At 37.6% G+C, this 14,200-nt stretch overlaps 1 protein-coding gene across 1 annotated transcript in view; it reads right to left on the bottom strand.

Moving 5' to 3' along the window:
• The window catches only part of LOC139127622 (telomerase protein component 1-like), a 104,417-nt gene that overhangs the window by 53,604 nt on the left and 36,613 nt on the right, over positions 1-14,200 (bottom strand). The window contains exons 15-21 of the mRNA XM_070693540.1: positions 13,942-14,095; positions 13,187-13,284; positions 12,644-12,820; positions 10,115-10,357; positions 9,450-9,563; positions 7,199-7,322; positions 5,791-5,973 (exon numbers count right to left, since the gene is read on the bottom strand). Coding sequence (XP_070549641.1) covers positions 5,791-5,973; positions 7,199-7,322; positions 9,450-9,563; positions 10,115-10,357; positions 12,644-12,820; positions 13,187-13,284; positions 13,942-14,095 — 1,093 coding nt within the window. The remainder of the gene's footprint in view (positions 1-5,790; positions 5,974-7,198; positions 7,323-9,449; positions 9,564-10,114; positions 10,358-12,643; positions 12,821-13,186; positions 13,285-13,941; positions 14,096-14,200) is intronic.

Raw genomic sequence — 14,200 nt, 5'->3', positions numbered from 1 at the left:
ATTTTGGACCAAATGGAAATCACATTTCCTTGGCTACATTTCTCTATCAAAATTTTGGCAAAAATTTGAAAAAATTTGACTGAGGTATATTCTGTATAAAGGCAACAAAAATTGACTTTGGTTGGTGCTCAAAGGGTTAACAGGCAGACAATTCCGAGTTTCAGTCCTGAGTGGAAAAAGATCTTTCACCAAAGGATTTTGAGGCAACACATGGTACTCTAAAAACTTTCGCTGATGCTAAAACTCTCAGACACACAGAGTTGTGGCACTGGTTTGAAACCCACTGTAGGGGGTTTTAACGACCGGTGGCTTTTCAGGAGAAATACCACTTTAAATACATGAAAGCAAAATTGTACATTTGGCATACATTAGCTGACTCATTCTCTCATGCACAATCACTGTATACCCCGCTTGCACTGTTGCTTGGCGAAAACATGGTCACACCTCTGGAGCGACTGAGGCAAAAACTAGCAGCACACCACGGCAACTGTTCATTTGGAAACAAATCAGTCGTGAAATGTCTTTACAAAACTTATACAGTCACAAGCGGATTATGTCATGATGATGCAGATATACAGGACTTTGTCTCCTGATGAAATCCGCAGTGAGTGCGTCAGGTGTCCGTGGATTAAATTTAATTCCTACTTTTTCATTTTTTCATATGACCTATACTTGATTGCATGATTAAAAACTCATTGTAATTACCTTCAAATATATTTTTTATCAGTGAAATTTCCTCTTATATTATACACCTACAGGCAAACTTCAACCAAGCTATAACAATCTCCACACAGATGACGATGATGTGGGCCTACATGTGTAAACTTGCTGAGGGTGTCAACTGGGACTGGGGTCGACGTAACAAGCCAATTTGCGTCAGCCCATATTTTGTATCGGCCCTGAACCCGCTTCTTACCAGAACCAAACTATGTCAGCCCAAGGCCAGCGCAGCTTGTCCACATTGGTTATTTTACGTCGGCCCAGGCCCAGCACCGGTGCTTCACCGACAAAAAATTGGCCGGTCTGAACAGCATAACTGTTCTTCTTATCAGTTTATCGATACACTAAAATGCATTTGGTTGTAAACTGGTATTATGCTCGTTTGGGGGTTGGTTTTACATGTCACCGAGGTCTTTGTTTTCTGCCTCAACTGCTCCGGTGAGATACAAAAGAAAAGCACTTGTACAATCTAATAAACATTAAATGTGTGTTCCTAAACACACTTTATCGGTAGTGAGTAAATGTAAGTAAATTACAGTCATCATATCTCTGTGAAAATGCCGTACTTGAAAATTCTGTACTTAGCAAGAGGCAACAGAAAAACTTCACAATTACAGCCACAATGTATAATATTGAAAATATGTTTTTATCAATATTCAGTAATAACAGCTGTAGGCACACTTTTCACTTTTCATATTTGAGTTTTAGCCTGTGTATATATGTAGTCATTTGAGGTGACTTTCGGAGTGAGATTTTAACCAAAATGTCGGTCACAGCGCTACCTCATTGACACTGACTAGTTACCGCAAACGAGAACAAAGAAAATCAACAGCTGACAAAAGAGGTGTTACCGCGAAGCTACCGCACCAGCAGTTACCGCAACTGCGCGGCAAAAGCTACAAGTTATGTGATTCTGGTATTGTACATGTTCAGTCAAGGTGTTTTAGGCCAACTACATGAGTCCAAGAAGTGTAAATATGGTACAAGCCAAAAGTTCATGAATGTGAGTTCAAACACAAATAACTATGCATTAATTTTCATTTTAGTTCCCCAACTCTGTTTGTGAGACAGACACATTGTATGTACACTTATAAATGATTAGCTTGGGTATCACCACACATTTCAAAGTAACCGACTAGTGGATTAGTTACAGTAAACCAGCACGGGGCAATTCTGTCTTGATCCAATCGCTGAACAGTCGATCTCAGTACAGTGTACCGGTAGCTGTATTTAGTAACAGTTACAGCTGAAAGGTATTAGTAATAATAATAATAAAGAATATTTATAATGCGCTTAATATTAAATCGCAGCTCTAGGTGCAGGACAAAAAAAGACTATTCTCTAAAAAGTACATTCCCTTGGCATAGGTTAACACTTTCAGGGGTGTAATTTTTCCCACCAAAATTTTAGTGCAACATTTTACCAAATTTTCAGAATTTTTCTGTATTTGTTTTGATAATTTTGGACCAAATGGAAATCACATTTCCTTGGCTACATTTCTTTATCAAAATTTTGGCAAAAATCTGAAAAAATTTGACTGAGATATATTCTGTATAAAGGCAACAAAAATTGACTTTGGTTGGTGCTCAAAGGGTTAACAGGCAGACTGCTCCGAGTTTTCAGTCCTGAGTGGGAAAAAGATCTTTCACCAAAGGATTTTGAGGCAACACATGGTACTCTAAAAACTTTCGCTGATGCTAAAACTCTCAGACACACAGAGTTGTGGCACTGGTTTGAAACCCACTGTAGGGGGTTTTAACGACCGGTGGCTTTTCAAGAGAAATACCACTTTAAATACATGAAAGCAAAATTGTACATTTGGCATACATTAACTGGCTCATTCTCTCATGCACAATCACTGTATACCCCGCTTGCACTGTTGCTTGGCGAAAACATGGTCACACCTCTGGAGCGACTGAGGCAAAAACTAGCAGCACACCATGGCAACTGTTCATTAGGAAACAAATCAGTCGTGAAATGTCTTTACAAAACTTACACAGTCACAAGCGGATTATGTCATGATGATGCAGATATACAGGACTTTGTCTCCTGATGAAATCCGCGGTGAGTGCGTCAGCTGTCCGTGGATTAAATTTAATTCCTACTTTTTCATTTTTTCATATGACCTATACTTGATTGCCTGATTAAAACTCATTGTAATTACCTTCAAATATATTTTTTATCAGTGAAATTTCCTCTTATATTATACACCTACAGGCAAACTTCAACCATGCTATAACAATCTCCACACAGATGACAATGATGTGGGCCTACATGTGTAAACTTGCTGAGGGTGTCAACTGGGACTGGGGTCGACGTAACAAGCCAATTTGCGTCAGCCCATATTTTGTATCGGCCCTGAACCCGCTTCTTACCAGAACCAAACTATGTCAGCCCAAGGCCAGCGCAGCTTGTCCACATTGGTTATTTTACGTCGGCCCAGGCCCAGCACCGGTGCTTCACCGACAAAAAATTGGCCGGTCTGAACAGCATAACTGTTGTTCTTATCAGTTTATTGATACACTAAAATGCATTTGGTTGTAAACTGGTATCATGCTCGTTTGGGGGTTGGTTTTACATGTCACCAAGGTCTTTGTTTTCTGCCTCAACTGCTCCGCTGAGATACAAAAGAAAAGCACTTGTACAATCTTATAAACATTAAATGCGTGTTCCTAAACACACTTTAACGGTAGGGAGTAAACGTTATCAATAAATTTGACAAAAAGCGCACCATATTGTTAAATATTGAAAATTTACTTCAGTGTTTTTATCACATGACATACACCTGGGGGGTCACTTGAATTCCATTACTTGCCAATACAGTACATACACATGTATGTGTCACTGGGGGAGGGGGGTCACTATGTGGTCTAAATTATGGTGGTATACATTTAGTGCGACCAAGGTATAAAATGGGTTATGAAACATACATGTATGTTCTTGCACTAAATTTTTAGATTTTCCCCATATTTTTAAAATGTTTTAATACAAAAATTTTTTAGTTTATTCCGTTTCAGCAAATTAAATCATGACTTAGCCTGGGACATCAGATTTGCTTTGCTTGTGCCATCCTGCCAGAGGTAAGTTTTACTTTTGCCCCACAATGCTTTGTGAATTTTTCTGTGCAATAGGTTTTTACGAGGGTCAAAGGTTATATAGGTCTCATATTGAGTCTGAAGAAAACCAAGATTTTTGGTCTAAAATGCAATATGGGGTTTTATGTGTGGCTGCATACCCCTACCACTTCTCCCTACAGACACCATCCCCGAGACGTATGTACATTGTACATTACAACTAGCTGTACCTGCATGCTGCCTATATCTATTTTTTACATTCAAAACCTTGGATATTTGCTCAGTAACATGTGGTTCTAACATGCAGCATTGTTGTAATGGGCATTGTGTAATATCCGACATAATTGCTGGTAATTTTCCCTGCATGAAAGCCATCCATCCATCGTTGAGGATAATGCAAATATTGTAGTCATCCAGAATACATGTAAGTGTGTCACAATTTTGTAAATATTGATCCAATGTTGATTGAATATTTATGGTCGACAGTCTCTCGTGTATGAGCCTTTTTTAATTTTCTAACCCCATGCTCACCAGACCATAATATCTCCACACAATGATATTTAATAATTACTTTTTTCAGTACAAGGAGGCATCATGGCCCAATTGCTCGAGCAGTGGACACATGATCACAGGATAGTGAGTTTGAGCTCCGGCATGGCTATGGTGTTGTGTCCTTGAGCAAGGCACTTTATTCCTCATTGCTTCTCCCCACCCAGGAGTGATGGGTACCTGGTAGGACAGTGGTTGTAATGTGTGCGTTATTGGCTGCACATGTGAGCTGTTGTTTGCTCCCCTGTGAGTTGAGTGGCATCATACCACCGTAGGTCCAGTGACCAGTGGTAATAATAATTGTAAAGCACCCTGAGCTCATGAACTTGTGGATGTGTGCGCTATATAAGAACCCATTATTATTATTATTATTATTATTATTATTATTATTACAATGGATCTTTACAAGTAATGAGATTCCAGTCCTCCACAGTTCATTGTATAATGATGGTCTCCACCAAGGATGGTATGACACAGATATGAACATGACACAGGAACATGTTGACACAGGGCTTACACTACCTGATTGCCGGTTTCAGTTACAAAAAAATATGAAATTGGTACTACACGTTTAATTTGACAATCAAACTGGCAAACAAGGGCATTATAAGTACCCTCAAGATTACAACTAATAGCACTATACAGTGTATCATTGTTTGTTTTATGTACAAGAGACACCATTCATTCAGACAATCTATTAATTCCATTATGAAATGTCTTTTTAGATGGAAAGGCCCATCCAATTTTAATCGAACAAGTCATCGTTGATAACACAGTCCCCGCTGGATTATTGTGTCTGAATTAGGGTGATTGAATTACATGCTTGGTAGCTTGGTAGATTTCCCCCCACCAGACTGCGTCAGCAGGGACTAAAAACAACCTTCATAGTGTGTATTTTCATGAGCATAACACATTAAACTGGTCATCAACAACATACTGCATACCTCACACGTCTGCATGTAATTATAGTGTTACTCTACGATAAATTCCCCCAGGCCCCATTTTGATGAATTTACTAATGGTTGCTTAGACTTGCTAAAAGTTTGAGTATTTGGCTGACTGAATGGCTGACAATATTCCTACATTGTGGTTAGCCTTGAGACATGACATATAACATACAGTCTAGATTAATGATCCTGGCAATACTTTTGTTTATTATGGGTACTTTTTGAGTGACATACACCTCTTGCACTCAAGTTTTTATGACAAAACTTAGCAGTAATGTACAGTCACTTATGTCATGTGACTGTGTGATTTCTAATTAAGTGTTTTACCGTCACATACTGTACTGAAAAGTGTATCATACAACAGTACTATTAAATTATAACAATGAATTTTTTTCAGATTTCAGACACACCTGGTAGTCCTAGTAATGGTTTATATCATTGTAGCTAAACTAAGAATGAAAAGGAAAAGATGTTATAATGCATTACAAACATTAACCTACCATAAGTGCCGATTTTCCAGAGCCTGCTTTCCCATGGATAACAAGCATTCCCTGCTTGCAAGCCTGGATTGATTCCATGCATTGCTTCAAGATGGCCTTCCTGCCAACAAACGTCTCCAGGTAGTTTTCAAGGCAGGCCTCATGGAGCAAGGCTTCATGGGAAATTTCATCTTCGACCACCTCCTGCATTGAATGAGATAATAACTGAGTCAGTTTCATCTGTTACTGTTGCTGATATGTTTTTTAGTTGGAATCATCAAGCTATGCTTGCTAAGAGTGTATTGGTGAGAAATCAAGTCAATGAATGTGTTTTAACAGAACATGGTAGAGGCAGTCGAATGTTGTTGATATAGTACAGTGATTTACAGGAATCTAACCTAGTCATAGTCTAAGGTACAATATAATTATTTGACTTGTAGCATTCACATATCCATGGTTGTAGTTCTTACACTACTTGTAGTATTAGACAGTGTACCCTGCAACTTTAACCTGTTCACCCCCAATTCCCTGTAAACAGGTCCACATTCACCATTGATAACAATGGGTTCGGGCAAAACCATCTTGGTGAAAGGGTTAAAGATTTCTTAATCCTCTAAGTCAGTTTCTTAGAGTCTTCTCTGAGTCAGCTTTACATAAAAGTACCGCACTTTGAAAGTGAAAGACTAAAACTTTTGCTCAAATTTTCCTCAACCGTTCTCTTACCATTATCAAGAATCAAAATCTGGCGTCACAGTGCAAATTTTGGTACTAGAGAAAAAATAAAAAGCCAAGATTTGCGAATATTTGAAATTCAAAATGGCCGCCATCCCTGTTTTTACTCTACGGAGAAAAATACAATTTTCGATTTCAAAAAAACTAGGACAATGAAATTTTTTTTTACTCCACAAGCTTTTAAATGAGCCCCCACAAGTGGTAGACCAAAAAGCATTTAGGACAATTTGAGAGTCCGAATATCTATCCCTGAGGCGCATATAAATGAAATTTCTTTGTGCCACTCTTATGGAGATAGAGATGTGACAGTTTATCAAAGAAATGCTACAAAGTATTTAGAACTGATACAAGATGAACAAAGTGTATGACATAATGGATACAATGTAAAGTATGTAAATTGTACTGTATGTACATTGTATTCAAAATACAGATTCAATGGCACTGACAAATAATTAATAAAATCAGTACAGGTAACATATTTTCTTGCACCACAAAGAGCTACCTAATATGCCAGTGTCTTGTCAGTGTATTGTATGTTTTCACTTACAGGAAACTTGTACTGGGTAGGTATCTTAATACCGTAAGTGGACATAAACTAGCTGGTAAACGATATCAGAATACAAAAGACTGCATGTACAGCAATGGTACTGAATCTGTATAATTCTGCGTATATGCCACACACACACACAACACGTACCTCATCAGGGTATTTCTTCAGAATGGCATTCCACAGGTTATTGAGAACTCGGGTTCCAAACTGTTCCAGTCCACCAAGTACAGGTACGCCATCCACAATCTTTCCGGAAAATTCACAGGGATAGCTGCAAAGGGAAAATAAACAGGAAGTTATCTTTGTACTTCTTTGCTGTTAAATGGGGTATGCTACAGCTTGCTGCAATTTAATGTATACATGGTGTATACATTATGACATCATAGTGTCTGCTTTGTATCTCATTTGTAGATTCTTTGTAAACTTTGACGTGAACCCCCTCCTGTACACACCTATTGCAAATCCATAATGTATACTCTGCATATCATTTGTAGATATTATGGTATGTTTCCACAACTTTGCATAGAGTGTCCCTTAATTTGAACAATATTTTGCTGCAGCGTAAATCTTCTGCATTGTACAAAAAGTGACAAAAAAGGACTGTTTTTGTGAGTGCACTTATATTGAATATAATGTGTCTCTTTCAATGTCTTTTTCTAATTATTTGTCTGTGCATCGTATCTGTACTGTCAATACACTGTACGTACACTATATCCATATTAATAATAATAATCAATAAAATATACATGAATCCATATTAATTATGAATAAAATGTACATAAAGTACAGTCTGTATCCATATTAATTCTGAATAAAATGTACATAAATCCATATCAATTATGAGTACACAGTACATAAAGTACAGTCTGGATCCATAATAGTTATGAATAGAATGTACATAAATCTCTATGTAAATTTGAATACAATGTACATAAAGTACAGTCTGTATTCATATTAATTCTGAATAAAATGTACATGAATCCATATTAATTATGAATACAATTTCATAAAGTACAGCCTGTATCCATATTAATTCTGAATAAAATATACATGAATCCATATTAATTATGAATACATTTTACATAAAGTACAGCCTGTATCCATATTAATTCTGAATAAAATATACATGAATCCATATTAATTATGAATACAATTTACATAAAGTACAGCCTGTATCCATATTAATTTTGAACAAAATGTACATAAATCCATATTAATTATGAATACAATGTACATAAAGTACAGTCTGTATTCATATTAATTCTGAATAAATGTACATGAATCCATATTAATTATGAATACATGTACATAAAGTACAGTCTGTATCCATATTAATTCTGAATAAAATGTACATGAATCCATATTAATTATGAATACAATGTACATAAAGTACAGCCTGTATCCATATTAATTCTGAATAAAATGTACATGAATCCATATTAATTATGAATACAATGTACATAAAGTACAGTCTGTATTCATATTAATTCTGAATAAAATGTACATGAATCCATATTAATTATGAATACATGTACATAAAGTACAGTCTGTATTCATATTAATTCTGAATAAAATGTACATGAATCCATATTAATTATGAATACAATGTACATAAAGTACAGTCTGTATTCATATTAATTCTGAATAAAATGTACATGAATCCATATTAATTATGAATACAATGTACATAAAGTACAGCCTGTATCCATATTAATTCTGAATAAATGTACATGAATCCATATTAATTATGAATACAATGTACATAAAGTACAGTCTGTATCCATATTAATTCTGAATAAAATGTACATGAATCCATATTAATTATGAATACAATGTACATAAAGTACAGCCTGTATCCATATTAATTCTGAATAAAATATACATGAATCCATATTAATTATGAATAAAATGTACATAAAGTACAGTCTGTATCCATATTAATTCTGAATAAAATGTACATAAATCCATATCAATTATGAGTACACAGTACATAAAGTACAGTCTGGATCCATAATAGTTATGAATAGAATGTACATAAATCTCTATGTAAATTTGAATACAATGTACCTAAAGTACATTGTATCCATATCAGCAAGCAGCTAATTCAAAGTGTTTTTCAGTACACTGTATTCCATATTAATTGTAAATACATTCTACATACAATACACAGTAGCCATATTTATTGTGAATACAGTGCACACATGAAACACTGTATCCAAATTAATTGTAAATACAATTTTCATATTGTAACTTACAAGTATCAATATTAATTTTGAATATGATGTACACATGGGGCATTGTATTCATATGGTGAATATTGCATCATTTCTAAATACTATTTAGCCTTTCTGTGATAAACTCAAATCTCCATCCAACAACAACTGCAATCCAAACTTACCCATCAAATACTTCCAAACCACTCTTTCGTAATCTCTCTTTCAAGTTGTTGATCTTGTCTCTGGAAGAACTTGATTCGGTCAGCAGATCTGCTCTATGTTTTGCTGGTACTGACCTAATAAACAGAGTTATCAATAATACATTGAGATCACTACTAGTAATATAACAAACACAGACTTGTAACTAAATCACATGTTCCTAAATCTTTGACAGATTATACTATAATCATAATGGTGTATTTCTTAAACAAATAATAAATCATCTTGACTGCCTGAAAAGCAAAAACACTCCTCTATAAATTAACACAGTCAGAGAGAGAGAGAGAGAGAGAGAGAGAGAGAGAGAGAGAGAGACTGGTTCATCAGACATTCTCTCTCTTTCCTATGATCTGTCTGTCAGTCTCTGCTATGTTTAAGTTTGTGAGTATACCTGACGCATATGAACTCTCTCTCTCTCTGCATACAAAATATCAATATCTCTCTCTCTCTCTCTCTCTCTCTCTCTCTCTCTCTCTCCCCCCCCCACCCACCCTTAATGTCAACCTGGCTTCTGTTTATGTTTTTCATCATTTTACTATTCATTTCAACAATTCTATCTCATCAAACTTTCCACACATGTTAAGAAAGACATGGACAACAGGAAAATAAAACAAATGAAGCCATTTACCATGTAAACTCATCATCTCTCAGATAAAAAAATGCCTTGTCTGCAGCGTTCACAGGATCACACAGCCCGGCATGTTGCATCTCAAGTTCTGTGATGGATCGACCAGACGGATAGTCCTTCAGCCAGTCAAAGTCATCCGTGTCCGGTGCCACGTAACGTTCTGGAATCCATCCGTACCTCTCACCGAGGATGCCGATGAAGAAATCGCATCTGGCAACTTCACTCAGACAGATTTCAAGTGATCTTTTCAAAGAAACAAGCAAGATTTACACAGTTATGATCCACTTGCAGTGATATATAGCTTTTCTCTAAAAAACATAAAATCCCTGAACTCATACCAAAACACGCACTACAAAACATTTGCCGACAATAAAAGAAACTAACGCTCCCTCCAACCTTTCATTCATGCATTCATTCATCCATTTATGATATGTCTATTTCCATCAATCCATCTCTTATGTTTCATTCTTTCTTTCTTTCATTTTTCTTTTAAGTGAGTCGTTTCTTTGTCAAAGGCAAGCACCTGAAAAAAATTCAAATCTTTTATTCAGTTTTCACATATTTATTCAGCCTTAAAGGTCTGGTGAAATGCCCATGTTGCAAAATCACAGAAATACAGTTGATGGTCTGTAAAACAGTTGCATTCATTTCTTTTTTCGTTTAGCGCGCGTGATTATGAAATATGGCAAAAGAAAAATGCAATGTGGGCGTGTCCCCCGAGCCTCTCCAGTCGACTTTTTTCGGCTTTCCGAAGTTTGCCCGACGCCGTATCTCAATAACGGGAAGTAAAGTATTTCACACCTCCGTAAGCTCCCCACGGGGGGTAACTTCTAGGGTTTCCGCTTACATGGTCAGGACAGTGTCCTCCTTCACTATGGAAAGACGTTGTTCTTTTGGTGGCTGTGACAGCGGCAAGAACATGAACGGCTCAACTGTAAACTTTTTCAAGTTCCCGTCAAGTGTTGAGTGTTTGAACCATAATGTGCTTGTCTCGGCTGGTTCGTACGATCGGCCACGGTCCCTCGGCTGAGCCTGCCTCGCTACTCGCTACACAGAAGCATGGAGGTAGTAGGAGGTTGGGACCGCAATGCAAGTCAACTGCATGAACACCAACAATGAACGTTGTGACTGCCATTAAAATGCACTAGTCTACAACACGGAACGTCGGGACCGCAATGCAAATCGACAGTAGCTTAAAACGTAAATGGGACCGTGATTAAAATGCACTACAACTACAACACGGAACGTTGGCCGGGACCACGATGCAAATCAGCTGCATGAACAGCAACACTGAACGTTGAGACTACCATTAAAACGAACAACAACACGGAACGTAGAGATCGCGATACAAATCATGGAGGTAGAGTCCTCCATGATACAAATCGACAGCAACACGGAACGCGTCGTTGGGACGGCAATTAAATTGAAGAACAACGGGGAATACCGGACCACGATGCAAATCGACCACAACATGGAATGTTTAAGACCGTGATTAAAATGCACAACACAGAACATCTAGACCGCAATGTAAATCAACTATAACACCGAACCTTGTTGCCTCGATTAAATGCGTATGTCTGCTATGTATAGCAAAAGTTAAAATCGCGAGCGAGCGTTCCTATGCCCGCTGTACACTGGGCAAAATGACGTCAAATTTATCGCAAGGGCTCGATAGCGTGTGTCTTAGTTTCAATTCTCGCGAGAGCCATTTATGCATGCTGTACACTAGACTAAATGACGTCAAATCTCTCGCGAGACTTGGCTCGATTGCAAATACGTACGACGGAAAGAACGCAATAATACGGAAGTAGACACAGTTTTTGCGAATCGCCAAGAGAGAAGCGCAGATTAAACAAAAGACTAAAAAACCCACGTTTTTCCTTTATTTTACCATATTTTTTAAACAAAAATCAGTTTCGCCACTGTGGCGAATTAGGATCGATTTTTTTTCGCCACTTCGGATTTCGATTCGGATTGGCGAACGTGGCGAACTGGCAGCGCGAACACTGGAGCCTCAGCCTGTTTTGTTAGCGGATACCGGGCAGAGATAAGGCGGTGTTGGACCGCTATTCGATGTAAATGAACACACCTGTGACGTCACAGACGGCCAACCTTGACTCCCGCTGAGGGCGTGACCTGAGTGTCGCAAAATGACCCCATGAAAGCCGCGCATAGAAATATCAAAAAAATCAACACTTGCGCGTACTTTTAGGTTGCAATTCTGTTGCGAGTGTAATAGTATTGACCTCCTGGAAGATATTCAGTCACACGAACGGGACCATTTCACCAGACCTTTAACTCTACACCTCTGAAATGTACTAACCAACCTATCGTAAAAAGCTCTTTTGCATCATAAACATGAAGTCTTTCCAATCATCTGAGTGTAGAATATTGCATTGAGGGGCAGTACTAAGCTGCTAACCCCTATTCCATGCAAACAGCTGCAAAATCACAACTGATAACACTGGGTTTGGGCCAAACCATTACCGTAAAGGTGAGTGGGTTGACCAAATAGAAATGTGTACCTACTTGTTACTTCTAGCTTCTTCCTCTGTCACACCCCATCTCAGATCAACTTCGTAGACGTTGATGAAATGTTTCTTGGCTCGGGCACGGAGTTCAGGAAACACAAACCGTGTCAGCAAGTCTCTCTCACTGTGCATGTCACGGAATGTGGATGATATGAACACCTTAGCAGTCCTCCATCTGTAAGAATCATTTCATTAATTTTGTTTACAATTATTCTGTGAAAAATATCAATTATTCAAAAGAAACTGTCATCTGGTCAAAAAAAATTGGTGACAAAACACAATAAATGTGTAGGCACCATTGGGCAGTGGATAGGCTACCAGTCTCACTATAAGACGATGGTGAGTTCGAGATCCGGGAGGTCCAGAATAACAGACTCACTATCAGAGGATGGTGAGTTTGAGACTGCAGCACGGTGTTGTACCCTTGAGCAAGGCACTTTACTCATTGCTCCATTGGGTAGTGGGTTATGGGTACCTCATCCTGTATTCTGGCAATGCCTGTTGGATGATGGATCAAATAAAATATGAGTGTCCTTTGTACCTTGGAGTGGTCTTTGTCACAGACAATGGCTTCTCTGGTGAGACGTTACCTTCAGGAGATGCAGTCAGTGGGGCAACACCTTTTCCAACCGCTGCAGTCTGAAATAAAACAAGTTAATTTTTATCATAAATTGATTTGTTTACCTTCGTTTGTTCAGATCCAACAGGCCAAATGACCACTGACAAGTCTGACAATATAAGCATGATAAAAAATATCTGACACGTACCGTACACTTAAAACACACACACACACGTTGACTGTACCACATATCTTGGACTATCTGACCCAATAGTGGAAATGTTGAGAGAACTGTACTTGTACACTAGATAATTATAACATTGAACAAATCTGAATGAAAACATCGAGCATCCCTAAAAAATCTGCTATCTTGACAAAAAAATCACTTTATTGCCTTGATGTTCAAGACTTACTTCAGAAGTAATCTTTATCCTATGATAGATAGATATTACCCTGTGTAATCATGCTATCCTCTTTTTTGTATCTTATTTTTTTCACGAGAAGCCTATGTCATTTTATTTGTTTACAAAATATATTTGCGAAAAAGTTTTTCTCATATGACAAGAAGAAATAATTCTTGTGGAGCTTTGTATTGGGTGTAAGTTGAATTATCAGAGAAACTTCTTCATTTTTGATTTTTCACTTTCCCTGAGGTTTTAACTTTTTTGGTATAACACGAAGAGTTTCAGAGTCCACATAAATGACTTCACCACACATCTGATGTTGTATGTTCCTACCTGCATTGGTCTCAGTTGGTAGGCTTTATCGATGGCCTCTACGTGCGCTAACTGCCCTGTGTCACCTCTCTGTGCGATAAAACTCAGAATCTGATCACTGTAACCAGCGATGTAGACGTCATTGGGGTGGCTACTGTCGTGGCTTTCACTGAATCTGTGAAGAGAATTCGGACAATTTCTGGTTGTAATGGCACGGAGAAATTGCAAAAAGATTTCAAAATAATTTTGGTGCGGCAACTCTTTTTACCAAATGACTACC

The sequence above is a fragment of the Ptychodera flava genome, unplaced genomic scaffold (genome assembly GCF_041260155.1).
Source record: "Ptychodera flava strain L36383 unplaced genomic scaffold, AS_Pfla_20210202 Scaffold_33__1_contigs__length_2856901_pilon, whole genome shotgun sequence".
NCBI classification, from domain to species: domain Eukaryota; kingdom Metazoa; phylum Hemichordata; class Enteropneusta; family Ptychoderidae; genus Ptychodera; species Ptychodera flava.
Note: the sequence above shows the minus strand (reverse complement) of the source record. Positions and strands in the feature narration are given on the sequence as shown.